Source organism: Podarcis muralis, chromosome 9 (genome assembly GCF_964188315.1).
Source record: "Podarcis muralis chromosome 9, rPodMur119.hap1.1, whole genome shotgun sequence".
Lineage (NCBI taxonomy): Eukaryota > Metazoa > Chordata > Lepidosauria > Squamata > Lacertidae > Podarcis > Podarcis muralis.
The window spans coordinates 57,276,564-57,303,636 of NC_135663.1; the positions used below are offsets into that span (position 1 = coordinate 57,276,564).

A 27,073-nucleotide genomic window follows, 5' to 3' on the forward strand; every position below is an offset into this window, starting at 1 on the left:
GCCGCCTTCCTTTCACCAAGATGGCGACGGGGACGGCCGTTGGAACGGGGATGTGAGGGGGGACCCCGTCATGTAAGCACCCTCCCGCTCCGTTTATGGAACGTGGACGCCGACGGGAGCTGCCGGCCGAGAAGGTCGGAAGGCGGCGAGGTTCGGCTGCGCCCTTTACCCCCTCAAAACGAGCAGCCCCCTGAGGTGGGAGATAACGGGATGCAAAACAAAAAGCGCGCGCGCGTGTTATGATGGGGAGGGGTGCCTCCGTGGGCCCGCCTGAGGGAGCGCGCGCCTCAGGAACCGCGCGCGCTGGTGCGGAGGGGGGCGTGTCCACCCGCTCCACCTCGAGAGCCCCGCGCGGTGCCCTTGGTAGGCTCCGCCCCCTGCGCCTCGTTGGGAGGGGGTGCCTTGTCTCCAAGGAGACGGAGTGTTCTCTTTCCTAATTGGCCCGAAGCCAGGCTGCTTGGGTCGTTCGGGACCCGCCCCCCGCTTTGCTCCTCCTCCTCCATCTTCTCTCTCGGGACTTTGCCGCCGATCTCAAGGCAGGAGCGGGTATTTCTAACCCCCTGGCTCCGCCCCTCCAACCGTCTTTCTGACCCCGCCCCCTGAGAAGCGGCAGGTAAGGAGGGATCGGCAGTCGCGCTGGGGCGGCCGTGGTTGGAAGAAGAGCTCGGGTCTCGGTTCCCTGCCTGACCGGGCCTGCACAGCGCCGGCCGCGGGTAAGGGCTCGGCTAAGATCGTTTCCTTGCGATTGCGGCCTTTTAGGGAACTGGGTTCGGGTCCGCCGCTGTAACTGGGCGGGGGACGGGGAACCCATCCCAGGTTTTTTCCCAGTCTCAGTAATATAGGGGAAAGGGGCTGGGCTTTATGATGAACTCGAAGGGTCGTGAGCTGCGGTTGACCTGGCCAAAGAATTGTGTCGGGGTCTGTGTTCGAAACTCCCATTGTTGCAGGCACAGTTTTGCGACCGGGGATTTCATTCACAGTCTGAGCTCTGGGCCTAAGATTTCAGATTAAAACCGCAGAATGGAAGGAAAAGAGTACCTTTTTCTGCCTCCCCACTTCCAGCTACTCCCTGAAGACTGGATAATAGACCCTCTTAAGAATATTACTGGGGAGGGCAGGGGAAGGACCAGACCATGTGGGAAATGAACATAATATTTTAGCTGCGCTTCATTCATTTTCAGATTTGTACTCTTGTTATTAAAAAAAAAAAGTGCCCAGACATTCCGTTGTTGCTCCCATAACCTAGGTTTAAGGTACCATTTAGCTCCCAGTTTTCATATCTGAGTTTCTGAAACTGGTTAGGGTAGGTAGGTGCTTCCTGTTAACCATGGCATTTTAAAGCTCTCCCCTGTTCTGCTGGTTCTGCTAAAACTGCCAGAACTGAAATATAGGAAGCAGTATGCCATTACAGTGGTACCTCTAGATGCGAATGGGATCCGTTCCGGAGCCCCGTTCGCATCTAGAAGCAAACGTAACCCGTGTCCACGTGTCTGCGCGTGCACGGGTCATGTTTTGGTGCGTCTGTGCATGCACGTAACGTCATTTTGAGCACAAGCGTGAAACCCGGAAGTAACACGCTCCGTTAATTCTGGGTTGCCGCGGAGCGCAACTCTAACACACTCATCTCGAAGCACATTGAACCCCCGAGGTATGACTATATAAGCTTAACCAAGCTTCTTATAGCAAGAGGCTTGTTTGGGTGGCTGTAGTCCAGCTTCAGTGCTTCCCAATGGTAGCCAACATTTAATTATTTATTACTGTAGCCTGGAGAGTTTAGTTGGTTAGAGCATGGTGCTAATAATGCCAACATTGTAGGTTCAATCTCTGTATGGGACAGCTGCATATTCCTGCATTGCAGGGGGTTGGACTTGATGATCCTCAGGGTCCCTTACAACTCTGCAGTTCAATTATTATTCATTAAATTGTATACTACCCTTCATCCAAAGATCACAGGGTGGTTCACATGAATACAAGTTATGCAGCAGTGCCTGGTCTGTGTATACTTTTCTATGTTTTCAATCAGAAGTGCAAACCAGTACTTCAAGTTTAAAGCTGCATACCTTTTGTTACCTTTCCTACTTTATACATAGAACAAGCCAGTTACAAGATTGCAACTTGGCTGCTGCCTTCTTTGTCCTGAGGTTGTTTACAGAGTGTGCTAGGCAACCACCTTGCGATCTTAGGATGAAGGGCGGTATACACATTTAATTAATAATAATAATAATAATAATAATAACAATAACCCTCTGTATGTCGTCATAATGTACAACAGATCTTGTTGCTTGAATCTGCACTACAATTATGGAAAATACTGTAACGGTAAAAATTAAAAAATCTTAGCGAGATCTAAGAAGTTCTTCCTTGTTTCAAAATTAATGAAAACAGTTTTAAATGCATGTGTGTCTTTAAATTGTTTTTCTTTTGAGAGCTGAGGGTGGCTGTAAATTGGGCTGATATAAAGTGAATGCAAAATATCTAGCATCTGGTAGCTGGGGAAGACTATTAGTTGCTTTAGAGCACAGTGTTTTTTTGCCAGTTGCAAATGATACTAGTGTTATTTATCAGGCAAGAACAACAGTGCCTCACTGTCTTTTCATTCCTGTTATAACCATGGGACATATCATATGTGGCAGATAATTTCTAATGTAAGGGGGCAGACGGATTCAAAAGGGAGCAAGAATTTGGGGTCATTGACAGCCTGATCCTTGAGTTCAGTTGTGATCATTTCCTAGTAAGTTTGAGGGGTGCAGTGCTTTCCTGTATTTACCCTCGTTTGGAAGGAGATCACTGTATTTTGCAATATTTGCATTTATTTACAAAAATACAGGTTGAACAAAGATACATCAGGAGCACTCAACCTGAAGTCCACTTCTCTCACATTAGATCTCTAGGGAGACAGCAGGCACCCCAGAGGCTGTTAGTTTACAGAGTTCAGAGCTCAGCTCTTTTCTTCTCAGCCTGACTCAAATGGCAACCTGTCATTCTTCTTTACAGACATCTTGCCCCATCGCCCAGGCTAGGGACTTGGTAGAGATGGCTTTCAAGCTTCCAGAACAGTCTGTTATGGGCCATTTACCTGTTAGTTCCCTAGCAAAGGAGATACTTGGCAAGGGGACTGTTAACAATGGGGGAGAAATGGGGGTGCGTTGGGTGCAGCCCACTCCATGTGTCATCCCTGAGGGGGGTGACATTACTGTGCCACCGCCCTGGGATGCTCGCCGTGGGCAGCACCCCCCTGGGACGCTCCCTGAGCACCTACCTCCACCTCTGACTGTTAAGGCAGTCGCCTGGATCCATTAATCCTCTCCTGTCCAACCCCAAATCTCTTGAAAGTATTCATAGGATTTCAGCCAAAGGTTATCAGGATAGCTTTTCTCTGCTGACATTTTGGTTATGCACCTTTGTGTCTGTGACATTGGTGGACAAGAGTTCTTGGGGCTGACCTTAGATGTTGCCAACTGCTTATACGACTCTTACTTTGCATAATTTGATCTTACATTGCTGTCCATATTTGATGACTGCAGTTTGGGGTATTGAATTGTGCTGTATCTGTGTTACATTTCAAATATGGATGGATCTTATAGGAAAATTCACCATACTTGTTTTGGCTTTGTGATGTCTGTTGTTGAACGAACACTTTGGACATGGGGTTTTTTTGTAACCATGCTCTACAGCACCTTAAACTTTCCAGCTTTCCCTGCTGGATCCTGGCATTGCACTGTGACGTGTGACTTTAATTTTAATAGGGTTTTAAGGCTGCATTCTTATGTATGCTTACATGGGAGTAAGTCCCATTGAACCCAGCAGGAATTACTTTTGAATAAACATGTTTAGGATTGTACTGCAAGTGTTTTAGGATCAGGGCTCTGGGATTTAGTCAGTTTTCCTCTGTCAAAACAAACTGGAAGATGGAAATTCAGAGTGCATTCTGTGAGTTTGGTAACGATTGAAAGTACTGTAAACTTGTTATATGGCCCTTTATGAATTTCCACTTAGCATAGCTTATGCTTGACTCTTGTTTAGTGAGGAATCACAGACTTGTACAGGACATTAGTGCCAGCCTATGTGCAATCTCTTAGTCTTTCTGGAAATTAAGAGCATGTCAGGGCAACAAAGCTTTTATAAGAGGATTCATCTGGAAATAGCCACTTGGAAGGTGAACAAGAATGGGCTAGCTGGAAAAGCAAATAAAAAAATCTTTGTAATAATTTTCACCATCAAAAACATTTGATTCCATAGTGTCCTCACGCTGAAAATGTAGGTTTTCTAAACCTCATTTTTCCACCAAAAATCTACATTTATACATTTTTAAGGCATTTATAAAATCTTTTTAGTGCTGGTGTGTTTTTTCCTGAAAATCCTCATCATGTTACTGAGCTCTGTGCAAAATTTCAAAGAGATCTGATCATTGGTTATGGAGAAAAAACATAAAATGCACACAAGGTCGAGGATCTCAAGAGGAACAGAAACACAGATTTCACGAAACTTTGAAGTGCTATAAAATTTAAACTGTTCGAGATAGAGGGGAAAAATTTAAGGGGGTTTCTTTCAACCATAAGGGAAGGTTGTACACCAAGTTTCATCAAAATCCGAGGCGGTGGGTGGCATGACCACGTTGAACTGATGTGGAATGACCCTATATTCACTTACTTTGGGAGTAATATAAATCTATATATAATATAAATCTATATAAATCTGCATTTGTTAAAAATGCTGCATCCACTGAATCAACTCATTCTTGTATATGAAATAAGCTTAGTATGGAAACAAACAAATACTGCATCAAGTTTAGTGTGCAGAACCAAACATTAGAGACCAGGGCTGGTTCAGAAATAATAAACCATGTGAAGGCGACATGAACTAGCCTGTGTGATCCCAGGACATGTGCACACTCACTCACATAGGAAGAGACAATTGTTTCCTGTTATATCTGACTTACCCAGTGTCCAGCATTTAGTACAGACTGGAAATGTGGCCCTTTTAAAGTGGATTTGTCTTATAATGGTATCTGTTTTTTTAGTGGTGAATAACATAACATGGCAGCAGGAGGCAGCCCTTTTGAAGAAGGAGTGGATGATCGTGACTTACCTGGCTGGAGCAATGAGAGCCTTGATGATCGACTAAACAACACGGTATAGCACTAATTTCTTTTAATACTTATTATTTCTGTTAATACTTATTATTAATTTGTATACCACCCTTCATCGGTAGATCTCATCATGGTTCACAAGAGAAAAATAAAAAATAAAAATAAGAACAAAAAATTAATATTAAACTCTTCTAGATACAGGCAGTGATCGATTTACGCACATCCGAATGGTGCACTATTGCAGATGGTGCTAGACCTGGAAGTGGGCCCAATACGTTATAAAGACATCACAGAAAGGGGCAGAACAGAGAAGGGGCAGAGTGGACTTGTGTGTGCTTTGCCGACACATGCAGGGATTCGGAACATAACCCCTGCACAAAACAAGGATTGCCTGTATTGACAAGTGGGTTCCACAGGCAGTTTTAAAGATATGTGATGCTTCTACCAAAACAATATAAATATTAAAGTGTATGCTTGAAATCAGTTTCACAGTGTTGTTGAAAAATGCTAGTAGATTGCAGCATGCTGAACACTTTCTTTAAAATGGAAATAAGTTTTTAAAAATTAATTAAAAGGCAATTTGTGTGGTATTGGGAAGAATCATGAATTTTAAGTAATCATTTTTCTTTAACGATGACGTACATGGTTTTGTTTCTTTGTTTGATTTTTAAGGGCTGGGGTGGTCAGCCAAAGAGACCCAACAGATCTTCAGAAAAAAACAGGAAAAAGGTTACTGGTGAAAGTGAAACAAGACTTACTAATGACATCTCACCAGAATCGACACCAGGAATTGGACGGAAAAAGTCAAAGACACCTCATACTTTCCCTCATACAAGATACATTACCCAAATGTCTGTTCCAGAGCAGGCAGAACTTGAAAAACTTAAACAAAGAATAAACTTCAGTGATTTAGATCAGGTATGTGCTTTGTTTTTACTAAAGTGACCTGGGTGGCCTCCCTCGTTTCCAAGTTAGGAAACTCTTGTGTCTAGCCACTGTCTCACTTGTGTAGAGAGGCAGGAGGGAGGTGCAGAAGCTAGCATGAGCTCAAGTGCCCTGCTGTGCGCTTTGCAGCTAAATTTTAATCCTGTCTGACAAGAGCAGAGAAAAGGTCAGCTGCAAAGTCCACTGTCAGGCACTTGGGCAGCTGTTAGCTTCTGAGCAAGCGTGACAGCATTGCTTGCCTCTCTCCATATTTTCCAGTTATGGCTATAGACACTATCTTCATAACTCTTAGACTTCATGTGTAGGTAGGAAATGAGCCAACTGGATCCTCTGCTGCTCCTCTGTTCAAGTACCTTGTTGTGTTCGCTGCTGCAGATAAAGGAAACCTACGGTTAACAGCATAAAAATTGTTGATCTAGTCTCACACTGACCAACCAGATGCCTATAGAAAGCTCACAAGCAGGACATGGGAGCAAAAACTGTCTCCCACTTACATTCCTCTGTAACTGGCATTCAGAAGCATATTGCTTTTGATACTGGAGGTGAAGTCATCAGTATGGTAGCCTTATCCTTCATGAATTTATCCAATCCCCTTTTTAAAACCATTCAAGTTGGCAGCCATCACTACAATTTGTGATAACTAATTATGTGTTTCGTAACCATGGGCTACGTGAATAAATCTGTTCTGAGTCTCCCACTATTCCGCCTCATTGGATGATCTTGGGTTCGAGTATTTTATGTACACACACACAAATGCACAAACACAGGCGGGGGGGGGGGGGAATTCTCCCAATTCTGGATCTCATGGCAAGGTGTTACATTGGCTACAAGTCAGAAGATATGGGGCCTGGGTAGTGATTGAACTCAACTCTGTTCCCACTCCTTTCATATTAGTAGCAGGAAGGGAATGAAGAAACTAGGGAGTTAGGAATAGGAATAGGAGGATGGGGACAAAGCTTAAGCTGGGAGAACTTGGAGGATATAAGACTATTCTCTACAATGTTGTTTTGCCATAGTAATGAATTCTTTAATCTCAACTCAATGCAACTCAATTCATTGCTCTGGGAGGGAAAATGGTCATTCATTTTTTTTTATCCAGAAGAACCCCACAGAATTTCTTAACTGGAGCAGTGTTTGAAAGAAAGCTGTAAGTCATTTTGTGGTCTTTCACTCTTATGTAGAGAAGCATTGGAAGTGATTCTCAGGGCAGAGCAACAGCTGCTAACAACAAACGCCAGCTTAATGAAAGCAGAAAGCCATTCAACTTCCTGTCACTGCAGATTAATACTAACAAAGGCAAAGATGCTGCAACAAGTTCTCAGACACAAGAAACTGGGGGATCATCGCAATATAAAGACTTATTTACAGCTGCCTTGAGTAAGGATTTGCTACAGAATTGTCCTGTCTCTATTGAAGAAGATGGAAGAGGTGAACCAGCAGTGGACAGTAGTCAGGTGATATTAGTGGTTAAATTTTCCAATTCATATTGAAAAAGATCTTTTAATGAAATGTTTATTGAGGGCTCCTTAAAATAGTATTTTTTTCTTGAGGGTTTATTATGAACATAAGGCAAATGTACGCTGAGAAACTAGAGAGAGAGAGCATGCACGCTGTGGATGTATTGCACTTTTCTTTTTTAAAGAATGTATTCACTTGAAACATGGTTTTCATCTGGAGGCCTGGACACTCAGTTAAGCAAGTCCTGCTAGTAAAAAATGGATATTAAGCAATTGGACTGGTTTAATTTATTTCTGTAGCATTTTAAATACCATAAACATTTTTAAATTAAAATGCAGGATTGCCATCTATTTTATCAGTTTAAAGCATTATTGTACTGCTTTATATACAAAATATAAAACAATAAAATCAAAACTTCAGAAGGCAACACCATGTGCCAGCATGGCTTGTATGCACTAAGTAATGGTAAGCCCCATTGAACTTGGTCTTACTTCTAAGCAGACACAGGATTGCACTGTTAGAGTCATAGTCACAGAAGTGCATTTTTAATTGTTGTATGTAATGTTTGTGTGTTTTTAAAATATGGGTCTAACTTTTGTAGCCGGTGTAACTTTGGTTTTTGTGGTGTTTATATCCCATATGGGTTCTGTTTTACAACATACATTTTTTTCACCCATTAGTTTTATAACAACATTTTACACTTGCTACATCACTCGTATTTGCCCATCACAGATTATTGACTCTACTGTTTTTTTTGACTTTCAGATTGTGAGCAGACTAATTCAAATTCGTGACTATATTGCAAAAGCCAGTTCCATGCGAGATGATCTAGTTGAGAAAAATGAGAGATCTGCTAATGTGGAACGCTTGTCACATCTCATAGATCATCTAAAAGAACAGGAGAAATCATACCTAAAATTTTTGCAGAAGATGCTTGTAAGTTGGAAAGCTTAAATGCCTTTTTCAAATGGTGTGAGAAAATAGTACGGGGGATGAATCTAAAACGTAGCATATTTTCCCCTTAATGTTCCCTTTACCCCATTTATGTAGTTTTTTGTTTATGCCACTAAAATGTTCCAGGCTAGAGAAAATGAGGAGGAGGATGGTCGGACTATAGATTCAGCTGTGGGATCTGGTTCTGTAGCTGAGAGCACATCGCTAAACATAGATGTGCAGTCTGAAGTTTCAGATACAACGGTAAGCTTCTTTTTAGTAATTAAGTTGCTAGAGATGAAGATGCATTTCTCTCTCCAGATAACTTATGTTCTGAATCTAATTTTAGTCCAGGAAAACTTTTTATAAGCTACAAATTTTGGAAACATTAAAATAAATGTAACAATTTTAAGTCATAATGGCCTGGATTCTAACTACAGTGAAACAGAAAACTGGGTTTTCCTCTCTCCCTCCTGCTTCCCACTGTAGCCAGCTTCCTATCCCCAACCTCAGTATCTCCTCTATGTAGTCCCCCTTATCCCCAACATGAATAGCAATGCAAAACCTAATGTTTTGGGATACTATTCACCCTTTACTCAGTATGTATGGTCTGTAGACAAAGGCTTGCCACCAGGAATTAAGCACAAGGCAGGTTTGAAGTTGAAGCCATGTTACTGCACATTCCTCATTGCCTAAACTATATTTAGGATTCTCTTCAGAATGATGTGTTAAAACCTGTCTGCAATCTCATTCCTTGCTTATTTGTACTTCGTTGTTACTAAAAGAATGACCTCAAAGTACATATAAGCTTTTACAGTGCAGTCCTGGTGAGATGCTTCGGACTATAGCCATAGCTTCTTAGTTGGCGGTTTATCCTCATAGCAACTTGTATACCCACAGTCCTAATATTTTTGTCACAGTCAAAAGAAATTACATGTGGCACCATGCAATTTATTCATGTTTGCAAATCATTTGATATTGGAGTTTCCCTACCTACCGCATGGCACTTTGGAAGAAGTTGGGAACCCTTCTGCCAAATCTTCAAACAGCTTCTTTCAGCTTCTGAGAGTTTAAAAAGCAGTTAAGAAGTTTGGTGGAAGGAGCCATATACAAGGAGATTCAGAGATCTGCTCATGATGCATGTGTCCTCTGAAACGTAACATTTGACATCTTTAACGTTTTGTAACAATAAATCTGTTGAACCATGCCCATGTTTAATATATTTTAAGTCAGTGGTCTTCAGTGGGTTTGGGGGGCTTAGTTGGTGGTTTTGGGACCCTTTAGTGGGTTGTGCTCTGATCCAATGTGGGTCCGAACAGGCGCACTACCACCATGCAAATATCTGGTAAAAGATTAAGAAATGGTTCCCCAGATGCATGTTTGGGTTAAAAGCGGATCCTGGGTAATATGGTATGTTGACAAATTACAACTGGAGTAGGCCAGCGGTATTATAAACTTAAACTATGCTTAGCAGAAATATATGTTCACAGTCTAACTTACTAAACTATTTGATAAAGGAGGTATCTTTTAGTCTGAGAGCTCGGCCCTGCATTGAGGACAAACTAGGGAATTCAGCTTCTCAAGGACAGGTTTCAGACATGGCCGTTACAGCAAGTCCAAATGTGAAAAATGACAGAGCTGCTCTGAATGGCAGGGAAATCTGGTCTAGTAGGATTAATAGCCAAGAACCTGGATTACTCTCAAAGGTACACTACCAAATATTGCCTTGGACATCAATATAGGGGCTCAATCTGCATTCCTAGTTTTTCTTTATAATAAATTCTCTGTAACAGCAGTTTGATGTGCATTCAATGATTGCTTTTGTTCTTTTAAATACTTGACTTTATGCACTATTTATCTGTGAAATTATTCTTCTGTCTGCTTTGCTGCATTTGCATTTATTTTTTTAAAGGCCTGTTCAAACAAATAAGTTAAAGAATAATGTAGCAACAATATTTATCTCAGCTCAGATATCTTCCTGTCTCTGTCACACATTGTTCTTACTTCAGAAGAAAATAGTGTTAATGGGGCATATATGCTGTTGTTATAGTAAACATTTTATCATCCCCCCCCCTCCAAAAGGTTGATTATTTCTAAAATGGAAACAGAATGTGGACTCTGGACCATTGGCATGATCATAAGTTCTTACCCTTTAATACTGGGGTTGTTTGGATTTGCTTTTTTAACATTTCCTTTTTTATTTCTGTTTCTCTTCCCCAGTCCAATTATTTATCTTAAAACATTTACCGTAAATGAGGAATTAAAGATGACGAAATTTGTTTTGTGCTTGCATTTTTGGGAAGATATTTAAGCTGTGTGATAAGAATTCTGATTTGGTCTTTGCTTCTCTTGGTGGCTTTCTTTTTCTCCTCAGTTTTCATTGTAATACAGGATTTTACATAATCAGTGTTGCACTGCATACCAATTTGAGTAGTTTTCATTTCAGTGGAAGTTGTATGTTTGACTATCTCTCATTGAAATAAATGGAACGACAGTGCTCTTGTTGGAGAACTCTTATTTGTCATTGCATGGAAGCTATTATGCAAGCCTTTTTTTAAATAGAAAAGGCAGGATCATATCCAAATATATTAGTACTATCCTCTTTACCTATGGCAATACGGCCTGATAAAAAGAGTGGTACTTCTTTGTAAGTATAGGATTTTGCTGTAAGGGCTGAGAGCTTGAAATGGCATACCAAATTTCAGCATGGTGTTAAAAGGATTGAATATAACTCCAATTAATACATTATGGGGTGGGAGGAAGCAAGCATATCAGAAAACTGAATTTTGCTTTCACTACATTTTAAGATAATAACGTGGATTCTTTTTTTCTGAAAAGAAAACACCATACATATTTAGAGGTTCAGGTTTGTTTTCTCCACACTGTCTAAAAATTTAAGTTACCTGCTAATGGGCAGCTGAATATTGATCCCATTTGTTTTATTTTCATTTTCATCCCTTTATATTTTTCAGGCTAGAGATCCTCAGCAGGAGGCTACAGAAGAGCTTGCAAATTTGAAGAAGCAACATGATTTATTGAAGAGGATGCTACAACAACAGGAACAACTGAAAGCTCTTCAAGGGAGACAAGCTGCTCTGCTTGCACTACAGCATAAAGCAGAACAAGCCATTGCTGTCATGGATGATTCTGGTATGTTGAGGTTTAGACACCTGAACAAAAGACCTCTTCCTCTGCAATTAAATTATTGATTTGATATAATAGAATCAGAGTTGGAAGGGACCGTGAAGATCATCTAGTCCAACCCCCCTGCAATGCAGGAATATGTAGCTGTCTCATATGGGGTTCAAACCTGCAACCTTGGCATTATCAGCACCACACTCTAACCAACTGAGCTAACTTGAAAGTCTCAGATGTTGTACCTTTTATTGCATTCCCAGTAATTAAATTATTCACTTTAATGGTGGTGTTTCTTAAATAAGAACCTAAGAAATTACTCCGGAGCGTGTTAAATGAAATAGGTTGAGAATGTGCATTCTGGTTAATACCCACATATTCAGAGTAGAATTCATAAGACATAAATTACTCTATTTCACTGGGCCTGAATTGTGACTATTGGGTATCACCCTCTGGTCTTTAGCCTTCCTCTGAACTGAAAACAGAACAGATAAGAATTGCTTTATGTCATATGAACAGCCTAAATAAGTAACAGTGATAGGAGAATCTGAGAAACATTTGGAAAGTGGCAGGCAGTTAGCGTGGGGCATGCTGAATTCTGTATTATGATTCAAGTTTCTAGTAATCAGTAGAAAATGAATGGAGTTGCAGTCTCTCAGTGGGAAAAAATAATTTCCACACCTTTAAAAGTCTTTCGGATTCCAGTTTGTTACATGAATGTCTTTTCTGTATGCCCTATTTTGTATGATTAAAAAACCTCTGTTTAATAAGTTCCAAATTTACTTAAGCACTTCAATAAAATGTTCCATTTTCCTCTCCCACCTGTAGTTGTAACAGAAACGACTGGTAGCATTTCAGGAGTGAGTCTAACATCAGAGCTGAATGAAGAATTAAATGACTTAATTCAGCGCTTTCACAACCAGCTTCATGATTCTCAGGTACCCTTTTTTATATTGAGTAGTGTACATGATTATATTGCTAATCAAGTCAGTCTAAAATGGCTTGCTTTCTGCTACGGAGAATTCCATTTCAGAAGTGAGCATTATAGTATTGATTGTTGCCAGTTGCTATCGATTCCTTAATTAGCACTTGCCATGGAATCTTCATTTTTAAAATAAAGTTTATCCTGCCCGTTTGTCAAAAAGGCTGTCAGGGCAACATATAACTGTTAGTTTATTCAGCTCCGGCCCTTGAGCTGATACGGCTCATCTTGACTTGAGCCCAGCAGAGTTTAATCCCAGTCCGCAAACGAAAGGATGAAGCAGGTATGGTGCTACATTGCTAAGCTTTATTTCTAAGCTATACCGAGAACACACAAATATACATCTTGCCTCTGTGAGAGCAGAGAGCAACTCCCTCAAAGAAAACGACAGAACTAAGAAACAGGAAACCAGTGAACGTCACATCCAGTCTCCCTTTCCCGTGAGAATCCAACAGTATCTGGACTCTGTGGAATGTAAACACAGTCTTGTGACTGCAGCTGCTGCTCAGTGAGAGAAACAGAAACCAACAATAACATCAATAGAAACAAGACTGTCTGTTGGCTTAGAAATCCAAAAAGTATGACAGAAAAGGGCAAGCTGAAAAAAGCGAAACTGCACATCAGTTTTAAAGGTTTAACAGCTAGAATGGAAGGTGGTCTCTCAGCAAAGCTGTGTTCTGTCAGCAAAGTAACTGCATCAGATCTTTTCCTCTCCTACAGCCTGATGAATAGTGCTAATGTGTTTGCATTGCTGAAGTGTTTTTTCTTGAAATGCCTTCTGTTGAAAGTAATGTGGATTGAAATTTTTTTATAGAACCATAGAATTGTAGAGTTGGAAGGGGTCTCAAGGGTTGTCTAATCCAACTCCTTGCAATGAAGAAATTTAGTCTTCATCTTTAAAACAAAAACAAAACACTTCAACAAATCTACTTCCATTAAAAAAAATTCTCTTTGTTTGACTGCTTTGAAAGGAAAATGGTGGGTGGACTGATGCAAACTGTGACAACTGTTTGGAATTTTGTTACATGAAATGCTGTCATCGAAAATAGCCATTTAAAAAAAGATTACAGCACAATTCCAAACACGTCTGAAGGAAGTCCCATTCCATTGAATCCAGCATTCCCTTCAACAGAACTCTGCACATCACATGTTTCCACAAGGGGAAGGGGAAGGGGACTTTTTTTGCCAATTCATCCTTTTCCAGCCCTGTAAAGCTGCTGTGGTAGGTTTGGGGGAACCCTTGAAACAGTGTGGAAGGTAATTTGAGGGGCTACCAGAGAAGTTGCTTATGTTGTCCATCTCTCTTTCCAATTGCAGGAACCTCTGCTCGATCTCAATCCCTTCTGTGAATTACTTACTTACTCTCCCAAAAGTGGTAATAGGATTGTGGTGTTAAGTGTTCTGAAATTAACTTGAATAAAATATGTCTACTTTTAGGTCCAACCTGTTCCAGATAATAGAAGGCAAGCAGAGAGTCTTTCTCTAACCAGGGAGGTTTCCCAGAGCAGGATTTCTTCGGTGTCTGAGCATTTGTCTGAAGAAAAGGCCCAACTCTTCAGTAAGATGATAGCATTGCAGGGTAAAAAGCAAAAAATGGACAAATTGTTAGGAGAACTGCACACACTTCGGGACCAGCATCTAAACAATTCATCCCGTAAGTAGCATGCAATCTGGTGGTGTTATTTACAACAAACATTCAAACCTCTGCTCAGCCTAATTTTCCTAGGTTAGGTCTCCTTTAGACATGACTTTCCCTGTTATGTCATAAATTAAAAAGTTGGTAAGGGAGAAACTGCTAGAAGTTCATGTTTCAATGTACACATGATTAAGGCTGCTATCTCCTAAAAAGATACATTTGATACAATCTGATCTCCCATTTTCTCTTTTATTGAAGAACAGGGTATTTTAATGCCATCATCATCACAGAGGTGTCATCATCACAGAGGTGTCTATGGAGTAGATATATTCATTGAAAATCTTTTTTTTTTAAAAAAGGAACCTACATGTTTGTTAAGTCTGACACCAGAGGCCTGTCTCTAAATATCCCTGCTCCTCTGTAGGCTTTCTTAATAATAAATACTATTTATATGCCACCACCTGACTTAGATGCTCGGAGAGCCATGTTTTGGACATTCCCCCCCCCCCCCAATTTTTTTTAAAAAATGCCCAGGATTTTAACTGATTTTATATCAACTGCTTTTTGTATTTTTTACTGTTGCTATAATAATTGCTTATGTTTCTGATGTTTTTGATTTATATTTGTTTTATGGTTCTCTTTTGTAGACTATCTTGAAAATAATAATAATAATAATAACAACAACAACAATGTAAAAAAAGTATAAGGCTGCTAGATGCATGCCACTAGTCTGAGCCTTTAGACAGTTTTTTTAGGGGGATATCCAGATTCCTCCTCTTTTCTCCATTTCAAGACAAAATTACAAAAGTCACTCATACTCCATTCCACACTCCATGAGTTCCAGCCATAGTTAAGATGGGGAAACTGCCACCCGTGATACCACTCACAATACCAAGGTGCCCAGTGAGATCTGACAAGAATAACTGTAATGAATAGATGCAAACCTTGACATAAGGCTCCTGATTGTCACCAGATACTTGTGACAGTATCAACTAGCAGGAGTTCTGCCCTGGGCATCTTGTCTGTGCATTCAAGCTTGAAAGCCCACAAAAATATTACTATCAAAGCTCACAAGATCAAGCAGAACCAAGTCTCCAACTGGTAGCTGCTCCCTCCAGAGGGAGCTAAAACCATCCTAATGTCTAGCACAGCACAGCTTATCAAATGAGAATGGAACACAGTGGCAGATGGGCTCCGCAACACTTCATTCAAGCCCAGAGAATGAAGCCTTGATGCAGCCATTATCTAAAAAATGGTTCAGCTGTCCAGCAGCAGACCTAATCATTTCTTCTCCCCTGTCAACCACAAACAAACACACTTCTCCATGGAGTGAGCAGAGGCAATAGATCAGGAGTCAGCAAACTTTTTCATCAGGGCGCCGGTTCACTGTCCCTCAGACTTTGTGGGGGGCCAGACTATATTTTGAAAAAAAAATAAAATGAACAAATTCCTATGCCGCACAAATAACCCAGAGATGCATTTTAAATAAAAGGACACATTCTACTCGTGTAAAAACACACTGATCCCTGGACCGTCCACAGGCCGGATTGAGGAGGTGATTGGGCCGGATCCGGCCCTCGGGCCTTAGTTTGCCTACCCATGCAATAGATGCTCTTCCAGCATGAAATGTAGTTTATACTTTCCCCATAACACCACTGATATGATAGTCCACGTGCAAGGGAACAGGTCTCAGTCACCTTAGTGGCACCCTACCAACCGTGCCACCTGTGGTTTTCCATATTCCTTCGCTTAGCAACCATGCCCCTCTGATTCTCTGTGGTCAAGGCCAACCATCTTTTTTCAAGGCTCGATCAGACACTCGGACCTAGTATAGCTACAGCTTGCAACTTGGAAGCTTACCAATGATCACGGCACAAGTTTGGGTACCCAGCAGAATTGGTCAACGCCATTCTGCCCAACAGGAGATAGAAAAATCTATTGGAATGTAGAGCTGGAGGAAGAAAGTGGACCACAGGAAAAAAATAGGCATTAAGGAGTTATTGGGCTTCTGACTTACATTACATTCTGACTAATGTAAGCAGACTTACATTAGAATTCAGGTCCAGTACACTGCTATGACAAACCTCTGCACTGTCTGTGGTCCTTTCCAAGTCAGGCTTCAGACCCCATGGGCTTTATCCCCATCGTAAAAGATTTTATCAGTGATTGGTCAATCATTTGAATTTGGATATGGGTAAAAATAGTTCTTAAGCAGAAATGTCCTTTTTTTTTTAACAACGTGTTATCTTAGAAGTGAAATGGGGGGAAGGCATCTGAAGTTTTTATGAACACTTGTATTCTTTATTTTTAAATCTGCTTGATTTAATCTGAGTCATAATTTTAATTTGTTAATATAGTGTATTAATATACTAGGGCTGCAACATTTAATTATGATAGATATAGTCCTTCAGAGGTTTTTGCATAAAACAAGATGAAATCTAGTGTCATCTAATTTGCAGTCTTGCCGGCTTCAGGGTCTCCTCAGAGAAGTGTTGATCAAAGAAGTACAGCTTCAGTAGCTTCTGCACCTGTAGGAATAGCAGCTGCTGTCAATGAAGAATCTAACAGCTTAGCATCATCTGTTGCCTATCATCCAGATTCTGTCACCTCACAGAATGACAGCGAAGAGGACGACAACTTAAATCCAACAGAAAAGCTACAGTAATATATTCTAAATTTTTGGATAAACAGTTTGTTTTATTAGTTTGGTTTATGAAGCAGTTACCCATGGTAGATATTTGAGAGCATATGTACGATATAAGAAAGGGCTTTTAAGACACAAGTGCTTCCTAACACTTGTTTTGAGAGAGACTGCACTGCAATAGATAACAATTTAGTTGGGTGTTCAAACCGATTGCAGATAAAAGCCAACTTCGGTGCTTGATGTTAATTTAGGTACTTGGGTACTGAACACTCAATTGTCCGCGTACATTCTGGTTTATTTTTTTGACTAAATAAACTTAGCTGCTATACCTTGTGGAGACACACACACAATTCAAACAATAACTTGGCCATGCATTATTAACTGTAATGTGCTCTTTTCAGGATGGTCGAAATCGTATGTTAAACTAGGCTCTGAAAAGCAAAGTATTGACAACAGTATGAGAGATGGTAGGGGAGTTACAAATCAGAAAATATGGTTCAGATCTCAGCTGCTGCTCTCTCAGCCACAGTACCCCATCTACAGTTCATAGAAAATACTGACCTACCTTTTTATTGTGTTGCCAGAATTAAAACAATATAATGTATGTGAAGTGATTTGAACACCTAAGTGAATGCTGCTGATGGCCAGATTTCAAAGTAACTACTCAGATGTCTGGCATGGTGTCGTTTAGCTATTCTTGTGTCATAAAACTCCTGGTCTTGTCAACTAGCTAGCTTATACCTAGTCAAAGTAATCAGAAGTTCCCATCTTCTGTCATTCTCCCATCCTCCTAATTTATAATATTATTTTTGTGGCTATACACACACAATTTCCCCAGTGCATATCAAGAGAAACCTGCTTTGTCCAGAACTAGATTTTCCACAGCTTGTACTTTCCTTGATGTAATAAAATAATAAACATGAATCTCAAGTTGCCCCCCCCCATCACTATTCAAAGCAAGCTGACAGTTGGACCTCTTTCCTTTGTAGGAAGTTGAATGAAGTTCGGAAGAGACTAAATGAATTGCGTGAATTAGTCCACTACTATGAGCAGACATCTGATATGATGACAGATGCTGTAAATGAAAACACTAAAGAGGAAGAGGAGACAGAAGATTCAGAGTGTGATTCAGACCATGAGAATCCACAGCCAGTTACCAATATTCGGTAGGTTGGTTGCTATGGCTGTTGCCTCCTAAAGTGCTGCTGCTATAATGATAAGAAATAACCTTAAACATAAGCTTGCTATAATTATTGATCTTGTCAGAAATACCTAAAGTCTGATCTGGTATTTATGAGAAATGGGGAAAGCAGCAGTGCAAACTTAATATTCTCCTGCTTTTTCTTCTGCAGTGATATGTAGGGTGTACATATGTTATTTTTCTTCTTTCTTCCCTCTTCTGGTTTTTCCCCGCCCTCTCCCTGCTCCCATAACTCAATTCTCCCAACTTTTGTTTGCTTGGGATTTGGGAAACTGGGCTTGTTAAGGTGATGCACTTTTCCCATTAGATAAATTATTTCAAAAACAAGACAAAGAACCCACTATTATTATAGTATTACCACAATATTTATTTATATTCCACCATTTCCCCAGACTGGGACTCAAGGCAGCTTACAGATAAAATATAAACTGCTAAAAGTATAGACTTCTGTTTTCTGAAATTTAATGCAGACACAATTTTTTTAAAGGATTTTTATCCATTGTTGTTGAATGATTGTATTGCTGCAATTGGTATGTTCAGTTCATTTTTGGTATGAAAATAAGAGTTCTAGTTAGGTCAGTTATTTTTGCTGTGGTAAGATCTAGTACTAGGAGCAGAATCTGTTTCATAAGTGCCAAACCAAAGGTGAAGACTGGTAAAATAAAGATTTTAGAGGATCATAATTGTTTTCTAGTGCCACTTATCTTAGAATTTGTAAATATTTCATTCCCAATTTTTAATTTAAAAAATCTATTCTGTCATGGAGCTTGTAAAAAACCTAAGGGTGCTTAAAATTTACATGATGCTTAATTTGGTTTCCTCCTCTAGAAATCCACAGGGCACCACTAACTGGGGAGAAATGAATTGCAATGGTAATAGCAATTTGCAGTGTGGAACTAATAACAGAAATGGAAGGCATCTTAATACATCTTGTGAAATAAACAACCGATCTGCTAATATAAGGATGCTGAATATGCCCTCAACTATAGGTACGTTTCAAAATAGTATATTGTGCAGAGAATGTAATGTGTGGCAGTATTCAAGTCTTCTCAATTTATTAATCACATGGGGATTAATCAATTTACTCTCTAGATTTGTGTATGGGTAAAGACTATTTCTGAAGCAGAACACATACACTGTATTTAGAAGATACGTGTAAGAATGGAGAGCCACTCTCTTAAGCTGGTGCTTTCTATCTGTAAATTTTGTAAGTCCTTTAAAAAAAAAAAAGGTTGGGCATATTTTTAAAAATTGGTTGCCCAGATTTTAAGTGATTTCAGTTCCTAGTGTGTTCTTTCAGATTGCCATTATAATAGAGAAGATGGTGGTGCTGATATTCCACAAGGTGAAGATGAAGTTGATGCTGAAGCTGATCAAGCCAGTGAAGCTTCCCTATCCAGCCGCAGAACCAGCATAGCTGAGGAGGCTCCTGCTGATGCAGAATTTGAGCAAAAGATCAACAGGCTTATAGCAGCAAAACAGAAACTTCGACAACTGCAAAACCTTGTTGCTATGGTACAGGTCTGTTTTTATTTAAGAAGTTCCTTGCCAGTGTGCTAACTTAAATTATTATTATTTTTTAATAGAATATTTATTAAGTTTTACAAGAACATACATATAAAAAAGAAAACAAAAATTACATACAAAAAACAAGAAAGAAATAAGAAAAAAAACTTTAAAAAAAACCCTAATCCATTTTTTTAACTTTAAGCTCATTTGCTTGTTTCTTTGACCTCCTCTCACCTCCCCTTCTTGTATTCCCATTTACATAATCAAATCAGCAAATCCTTACCCTCTTTCATTAATCTTAACTCTATATCTTAACATTTTATAACTCTGTATATTCATTAATTTCAATTCCTTTTTACATATTCTTATTAATTTTGTTGTTAATGCCACTTATTTTCAATCCAACATCATTTTAACATTCATTAATTTTACAATGTTTCTGCAAATAGTCTTTAAATTTCTTCCAATCTTCTTCCACCAACTCTTCTCTGCTAACTTAAATTAAAGCAATGGGTAGAATTAAACGTAAGGCTAAGGAGCTCACTCCATCAGCCCTAGCATTTCTGCTTGAGTGATGGAACACTTTCCCCTTCCTTCTCCCCATGTGCTGTTTTCAGGGGTTCTCCCAACCTGCAAGAGTGGATTTGGGGGGATGGGGGAAGCCCTGCTGTGCTAGTGGGAATCCTTGAGCTGGCTTCTGCCATCAACTGCGTAGTTTAATCTGGCCCAATATTGTGTGTGGTTGTTCATTGTTGTCATTTTTCGTACTGTAATCCGGCTTCATCAGTAAATGATGAAATGCTTTTAAGCTGCAGAAACCTGAAAACTTCTTTTTCAGTATCTGAAGGTATTAAATAAAAAGTATATTTCCAGCTCTCGATTACAGATGGTCTCAAAAGTTGACATATTTTTAGTATCATGAAAAAGGGGGAACCCAATAGCAAGCAATTCTGGAGGTTTATTTGGGACATCTTCCAGTCAAATTAAAGCATTTTCAGTTGTATTGATTTCAGCAGGAAAGTGTTGAAAACATGCTTAATCAATGGGATTTTGACTCCGGTGCACCTGACAACAAAACTGCTTTGGATGGCGCAAAAGAGAGAGAGAGAGACAGAGAAAGGAAAGGTGGAAGGCTCAGTGAGGTCATAGCTGAATACACTGTTTCTATTATAGGATGAAGAAGTGGAACCAGAGGCTTCAGGACAGGGTAACATGGATCAGTTCTTTGTGGCTGAAGAGGAAAAAGCGCAACAGCAACCAAACAATATTCGAACCAGTGCAAACAAGTCCCAGAAAGGTGTAGTTCTGAATGAAAAAGCAAGGTACAGTCTTTTTCACATGCATTAAAGTTAATGATGAGGCAGATTTACTGACTGAATTTGAGGGGGTTATATATAATGTGAGAGTTTTTGGAATCCACTTGAATGCTGCAGAGACTCCAAAAAAGGGCAGGGCTGCATCCAGTGCCTTTCTGGAATCCTAGGCTGCCATCATTCCTTTACTTACTGTACATGCAGGTCCCAAACACAATGCATTCCATGAAAATTGTTCATTAGGCGAGTGTCGACATAACAAGTCCACAGGGCCACAGGAACTCAACTCCTCAGCTAAGGCCTCATATACCCTTTCTAATTTAGGTGGGACTGTCTTGGCCTTATGTCCTTGCCATTGGTTTGTGGTATATAACACTCTCACTTGGGAGTGCTGTGGAACCGGAAGGCCTTGCCCAATACAGAATTGATTGGTCCAAGAAGAAGAAGAATACATTTTAAACTAACATGAGAATGCTTTATTGTTGTAGAGAGAAATTTTATGAAGCCAAGCTTCAGCAGCAACAGAGAGAATTGAAACATCTCCAAGAAGAAAGGAAGAAACTGATAAAGATCCAAGAAAAGATCCAGGTGTTGCAGAAAGCTTGTCCAGATCTTCAAGTAGGTAGAACGGTGGTTTAACATGAGAGAGGGAAATATAAAATCCATAGGGCAACCCTGCTTGGCATCTCAGCCACACGATTATTAACCCTAACATTTATTCATTTAAACGAAGGGTGTGTTAGCCCTTGTGGTTATAAATATGAGTTTTGAGCATAGGATTGCCAATATACTGAAAGGTCAGAAATAGTGAGAAAAAGATGTGTGCTTGAAAGACGATGGGTCTGTAAATAGCTGGATGAGTAGTTCAAAAGCTTGGAGCATTAGTTTGTAGACATCAGTCTTGTGTTGGCTTGCAGGCTTGTTGAAAAATGAAATTGACTGGATCACTAAAGCCAGTGGTGCCGCAGATTTCATTAACTTGATAAAGGTTCTTATTCAAATACTAATAATGTAATTTTAACACTTTATTCTTAGTTGTCATCTGGTGTGGATAATTGCCCTGGGAATACTTCAGCGCCAGCTGCGAATGAAATCAGCGCAACCAACAAGATTGTGGTCCAACCAGAAGAAACCGCCACAATCGATACTGAGGTGCTTCATATTCTTGTGTATAAAACTGCAATAGCATATTTTGAATTGCATTGCATTAAAATATTTTCTCTTAATATTTTATTTTAAACAGCTTTGGTCTGAGATGCGCAGACATGAGATTTTGAGAGAAGAATTGCGACAGAGAAGGAAGCAGCTTGAAGCCTTAATGGCTGAGCACCAGAGGAGAAGGGACCTAGCAGATACCACATCTGCTTGTGCTGGATCTACTAAAAGTGATGGATCAGAGACCCAGTGCACTCCCCAACAAAGCAGAACAGAAAAGTAAGAAAGAAAGTAAAATACCCTGCTTTCTCATCTGGTGTATATTTAAGTTGTATTCACTGCAAAGATAAATAACTTTTCAAAAATGGATTTAGATGTGTTACTTTTAAATGTGGCATAATTAGAATAGCCTATACTCAATCTGAGCATTGCTTTCTGCTAACCAGTTTAAAGAAGGTAAGAGATCCCCTCTTATCTCTTCCTCCCCAACCCCAGTAGACTTACACTTGATCACTGGTATGATTATACTGCTTCCTCACGTCTGTGCACCTTTTCATCAGCAGCGTGCAAGCTGTTATACCAATCTAAAAATTTGCCCTGTTCTTGAGGATGTTCATTTCTGGATCTGAATTATATACTCCTCTCCTATACCCACACTTGAAAAAAAATCCTCTTAAGACTTCATTCCCACAGTGGATTTTGAATCACTGTTATGACTAGCCAGATTAAGCAGGTTAAATAGCCATGCTTGCTACTTTTAGTCCAGGAGACTTGAGCAGGCACTGTCTGGTTATAAACAATTTGGCCTTGCCAAAAACAAATAAATATCTAAATCCTTATATTGGAAATACATAGCTGTGAACTAAAAAATGCAGGAGCAAGTAAGAACAAAATTTATATTCTGAAAGGTGGGGAAATAATTTAAAAATGACATAAATCAAAAGTCATAAATTTAATTTGAATCGTGCAGAATTCCTGAAAGGTATAGAGATAAATCAAAGCAAATTGTGTTTCTAGAACAGGAGATTAATTTGAGACGTGTATGTTAGCTATTTTTATTCAGCATGCAACTTAGTTTTTAGTGATCTAATTTTACCTTACACTTTAGCAGCAGAATGACTGTTTTTTAATACCTGATGCTAGAACCATGGCAACATGGGGAGGGTCTACTCAGTGTGCATTTGATGAAGATGAAGATGGTGGTGATGAAGATGCATATCTTTCCGACGGGCTTGGTCAAGTGGAAGAGGAAGAGGAAGAGGAGCAAGAATCTAGTTCCAATGAGTACTCCGTGTGTCCCAATAACACAGATCAAAGTACATATTGTGCAAAGGAAGATAAGGAGAGGTTAGTTTTGCATGTTAATTACCGATAGTTAAGTTGTAAACTGCTCCAAGAAAATGTTTTCCCTTTGCTGCTTATTAAGCTGTGCATTATGATGCTAGTCCTTTCTTATATACTGTGAAGTTTACTCTGAAAGGTTTTCTATAACCTGAAACTATGAACGTGTGGCTATCTAGTGTAATATTTTCTGTAATTTCATTGGTCAGCCTACAGTTCATTTGTGCAGTATTACTGATGTTTAACTTCTAAGCCCCATTCCAAACATTTGTTGGAATGGTGAGAGACATGCCTCTGTTCTGCTATCACACAGAGCTCTGGCATTATGCATTGTGTTCTATCTCAAAGCCAGATAAAAGAAATTCCTGCTCATCAAAAAGAGGATGAAGGGACACTGTACAAATTAGGTGACTACATCATGTTACCTGCATGGTGTGAAGGGAAAGAAGCATGTTTGCTCTGGACTAGGCTTGTGTTCCTTCAGAACTGAATTGCTTGTTTCTCATTGGCCTCGTAACTGGCTTTTTACTTAATGAAATGCTTTGTACCAAGAGCACAATTTAGAAATGTGTAATCCCTTGTCGAAACACTCATTGTTCTCAGCTGGAAGAATCCTCGTCCTCTTTCAGCAGATGGAAACTATCGTCCTCTGGCTAAAGCAAGGCAGCAACAGAATATCAGCATGCGGCGGCAAGAAAACCATCACTGGATGTCTGAGCTTTCTCACGTAGAAGAGAAAGAACAATGGCAAGAGCAGATTAACCAGCTAAAGAAACAGCTTGAATTCAGTGTCAATATTTGTCAGACTTTAATGCAGGATCAACAGGTAGAATGTGAAAGACTTCTTTAATTTTCTCTTCTGCATTTTCCCATCCAACAGGCTGGATGTTTCCTACATTTCTGTCCTTCCTGTCTTGTTGATGAGGCAGAATTGAGCCCACCGCTGAAGGGGATTATACTTTGGAGAGGGGGAGATTGCCATTAATTTTAAAGGATTCATTTTTCAGTATTTAAAGGGTGGTTTCCAGCTTATCATTTCTTCTGAATATGTGTCAGAACAACTCCAGATATATCATCCTTTCTTGATCCTGCTGCTTCTGGCTTCCAGAATTGAATATTTAGACCCATTGAAGTGAACTTCATTAGGTTCATTGCATAGTCGCAAGTTTATGGAATGATCCCCAAAAAGATGTGTTTTCCTTCTAGATTTTAGAAATAAAATCCTTCTTGTTCTGCAAGACTTTTGGTTAGGATCTGGGCAGTAGAATATTTTAATGACTAACATTATCATTTTGTTTTATCGTATATCATTTTAAAGGCGTGAATGTTTGTTATTTTATCCTGGCTCAAGATTGTGGAAAGATGGGACAAAGAAGCTGAATGAAAAGTTAATATTCTATACCCACTCACCTCCTTTGGGGAAGGAAGGGCAGGGTAGAAATCTAATAAATAGAATTAATTTTAATGGATCTATATTTTCATATATTTTTCTCTGCAGACTCTCTCCTGCCTGTTGCAGACATTGCTTACTGGCCCTTACAGTGTGTTGCCCAGTAACGTTGCTTCACCACAAGTACACCTTATAATGCATCAGTTAAATCAATGCTATACTCAACTGACTTGGCAACAAAATAATGTTCAAAGGTATTCATTTCAACTTTATAGATGTCTGTTCCATACATTTGAGAGAAGACAGGCTGGAATGATGCACAAAAATGGTGTCTTATATTTATTGTATTTAAGAAAATACTTGTCATATTAGACTGTTACGTGTGCGCTCCCGCATTAAAGAGTACTCCAGAAGCTCAGTGCAAGAAACACATTGTAGTGACATGTTATGTAATATTTCAAAGATAAATGACGTGTTATTTTTATGAGCACAATAGAAATGAGACTGTAATGGTCCGTCTTGATAATTCTGTGATCATGTTAGAGCTCTGTCATATTTTAACCTTTGTTGAAATTGCTTAGGGACTGAAATTTGGAAACAGATGCATTTCTGCTTACTAGTGTTAGCTTCAAAGACTGATTTGTCCTTGAGTGTTTATTAAGTCTGTGTATTTGAAATTCAGATACCATTATTTCACAGGTTGAAGCAAATGTTAAATGATCTAATGCGCCAGCAAGAGCAACAGCAGACAAGAACAACTACAAAGGAGAAAGACAGCAGGGCTCCACCGCCTCCATCACCAACTATGTTTTGTCCCTTTGGTTTTCCTTCCCAAACAATGAACCTGTTCAGCATGCCTGGGTTCACAAATTTCTCCTCTTTCCCACCAGGTAGGCATTTCCAGAACTGCACAAAATGACTAGCAGCAGATCTCCATGTGTTTTGCTTCTCTGTTCCCAAGATCAGAGCTTCAAAGCAGCATTTCTTGCCTTCACATTGTTTTACCTTGAAAGCAAACCCTCCCAAGTCTCCGTGAATTTTTCCTCACTAATTTCATTGTAGGACAATTATTCACAACATGGCTTAAATGTTGTGCCCTCTCTTCAGTCCATCTTCCTAACATGCTTTCCTCAAAACTATGGAGTCTCAGAAGGAAAAAAGTTTTAAAGTCCTTGCTTTCACAGTAGGCTAGATACACAATAGCTTACATGGATGTATCATAATAATATGCATTTATTTCATTGTATATTTTAGACATCATCTGTATATAATAAAGTTGAGTTCATTTGAGTTACTCTTATTTCCTAAATAATAATGTGAAGCCATTACTCTCTGATAGTTGTAGATAAATATAAGGATTAAAACACCCAAGGATTAAATATAAACCAGTTATAATTTGCTAGTCCTCACCTAGATGTGGTAACAGTCACCACAGATCTTAAAACGCATCTATAAAGTAATGCTTTTGGTGGAAGGCAATGTTTATTTAGAACAACGGATACTTTTACTTAATATATACAGTGGTTTTGTTGCCTCTGCCATAATAAGTGACTCAAATCAGGAATAGTTTTCAGTAAATATAGTATAAAAGTTGTTATTGTTTCTTCCCTAGTCAGTGCACACCCTTTGTTATTTTTTTTAAACTTAAATTATGGGAAAAGATTGGATACAAGCTTGATAGCATTTTTATGGTCGATCATACAACTTTCTTTGTATTTTATAATATAAATTTTTGAATTGTAGAAGGAGTAATGTTTCTGATGTGATTTCTTTTCACAGGTATAAACTTTGGGTCAATGTTTCCATCTGGTTTGGGGGATTTTCCACACAACTGTACAGCTCAGAACAGTGAACATCAGCAGCAACCCATAGAGCCTAACACCACTGGGAAAATGGACTATATGGCATTTCCAAAACCTTTTGAAAGTAATTCTACTGGTGGAGTAGAAAAACCAAGGTACTTGAAGCTTAAATTGAACTTTTGTTTGTGAGCTACACTTTTTATTCAGGCTCAAATTAGAACCTGTCCTATAAGAGTGATTTAGTTATGAAATTGTATTTTTTGTTGTGCTGATCTCTGTGAAAGCACTTTTTCTTTATAGATCAGCCTATCAAATATCATGATTTTGGATGAGATTTTGGGGCATAAGCAACCAGTTGTCTTTGCTTAGAGAAACAATCTATTAACTGTTTTATTTCAGTTTGGGTTTGATTGAAGCTCTGATTAGTTGCTGGTTTAAGCTCATAAAGATCCAATATATTTCTTGAACCAGTTCAGCTTATTTCATTTCCAGAAGGAAAAATAGAAATGATTTGCCTATATCCAAAGACCACATCAGACT

At 39.4% G+C, this 27,073-nt stretch overlaps 1 protein-coding gene across 15 annotated transcripts in view; it reads left to right on the forward strand.

The window, feature by feature from the left end:
* PCM1 (pericentriolar material 1) overlaps nucleotides 1-27,073 on the forward strand; it is a 46,753-nt gene that overhangs the window by 137 nt on the left and 19,543 nt on the right. For 3 of the 15 annotated variants that reach the window (XM_028744692.2, XM_028744699.2, XM_028744700.2), the window contains exons 2-23: nucleotides 5,021-5,132; nucleotides 5,762-6,007; nucleotides 7,216-7,488; nucleotides 8,258-8,428; nucleotides 8,573-8,689; nucleotides 9,943-10,131; nucleotides 11,398-11,575; nucleotides 12,389-12,498; nucleotides 13,980-14,196; nucleotides 16,638-16,839; nucleotides 17,812-17,988; nucleotides 18,852-19,012; nucleotides 19,324-19,544; nucleotides 20,706-20,854; nucleotides 21,334-21,463; nucleotides 21,881-21,997; nucleotides 22,089-22,279; nucleotides 23,144-23,347; nucleotides 23,945-24,167; nucleotides 24,840-24,985; nucleotides 25,431-25,621; nucleotides 26,511-26,688. In XM_028744692.2, coding sequence (XP_028600525.2) covers nucleotides 5,037-5,132; nucleotides 5,762-6,007; nucleotides 7,216-7,488; nucleotides 8,258-8,428; nucleotides 8,573-8,689; nucleotides 9,943-10,131; nucleotides 11,398-11,575; nucleotides 12,389-12,498; nucleotides 13,980-14,196; nucleotides 16,638-16,839; nucleotides 17,812-17,988; nucleotides 18,852-19,012; nucleotides 19,324-19,544; nucleotides 20,706-20,854; nucleotides 21,334-21,463; nucleotides 21,881-21,997; nucleotides 22,089-22,279; nucleotides 23,144-23,347; nucleotides 23,945-24,167; nucleotides 24,840-24,985; nucleotides 25,431-25,621; nucleotides 26,511-26,688 — 3,887 coding nt within the window. In that variant the 5' untranslated portion in view covers nucleotides 5,021-5,036. Of the gene's footprint in view, nucleotides 1-23; nucleotides 196-584; nucleotides 714-5,020; nucleotides 5,133-5,761; nucleotides 6,008-7,215; nucleotides 7,489-8,257; nucleotides 8,429-8,572; nucleotides 8,690-9,942; nucleotides 10,132-11,397; nucleotides 11,576-12,388; nucleotides 12,499-13,979; nucleotides 14,197-16,637; nucleotides 16,840-17,811; nucleotides 17,989-18,851; nucleotides 19,013-19,323; nucleotides 19,545-20,705; nucleotides 20,855-21,333; nucleotides 21,464-21,880; nucleotides 21,998-22,088; nucleotides 22,280-23,143; nucleotides 23,348-23,944; nucleotides 24,168-24,839; nucleotides 24,986-25,430; nucleotides 25,622-26,510; nucleotides 26,689-27,073 lie in introns of those variants that run through there. The other 12 variants (XM_028744701.2, XM_028744709.2, XM_028744702.2 and 9 more) reach the window with 8 other exon arrangements.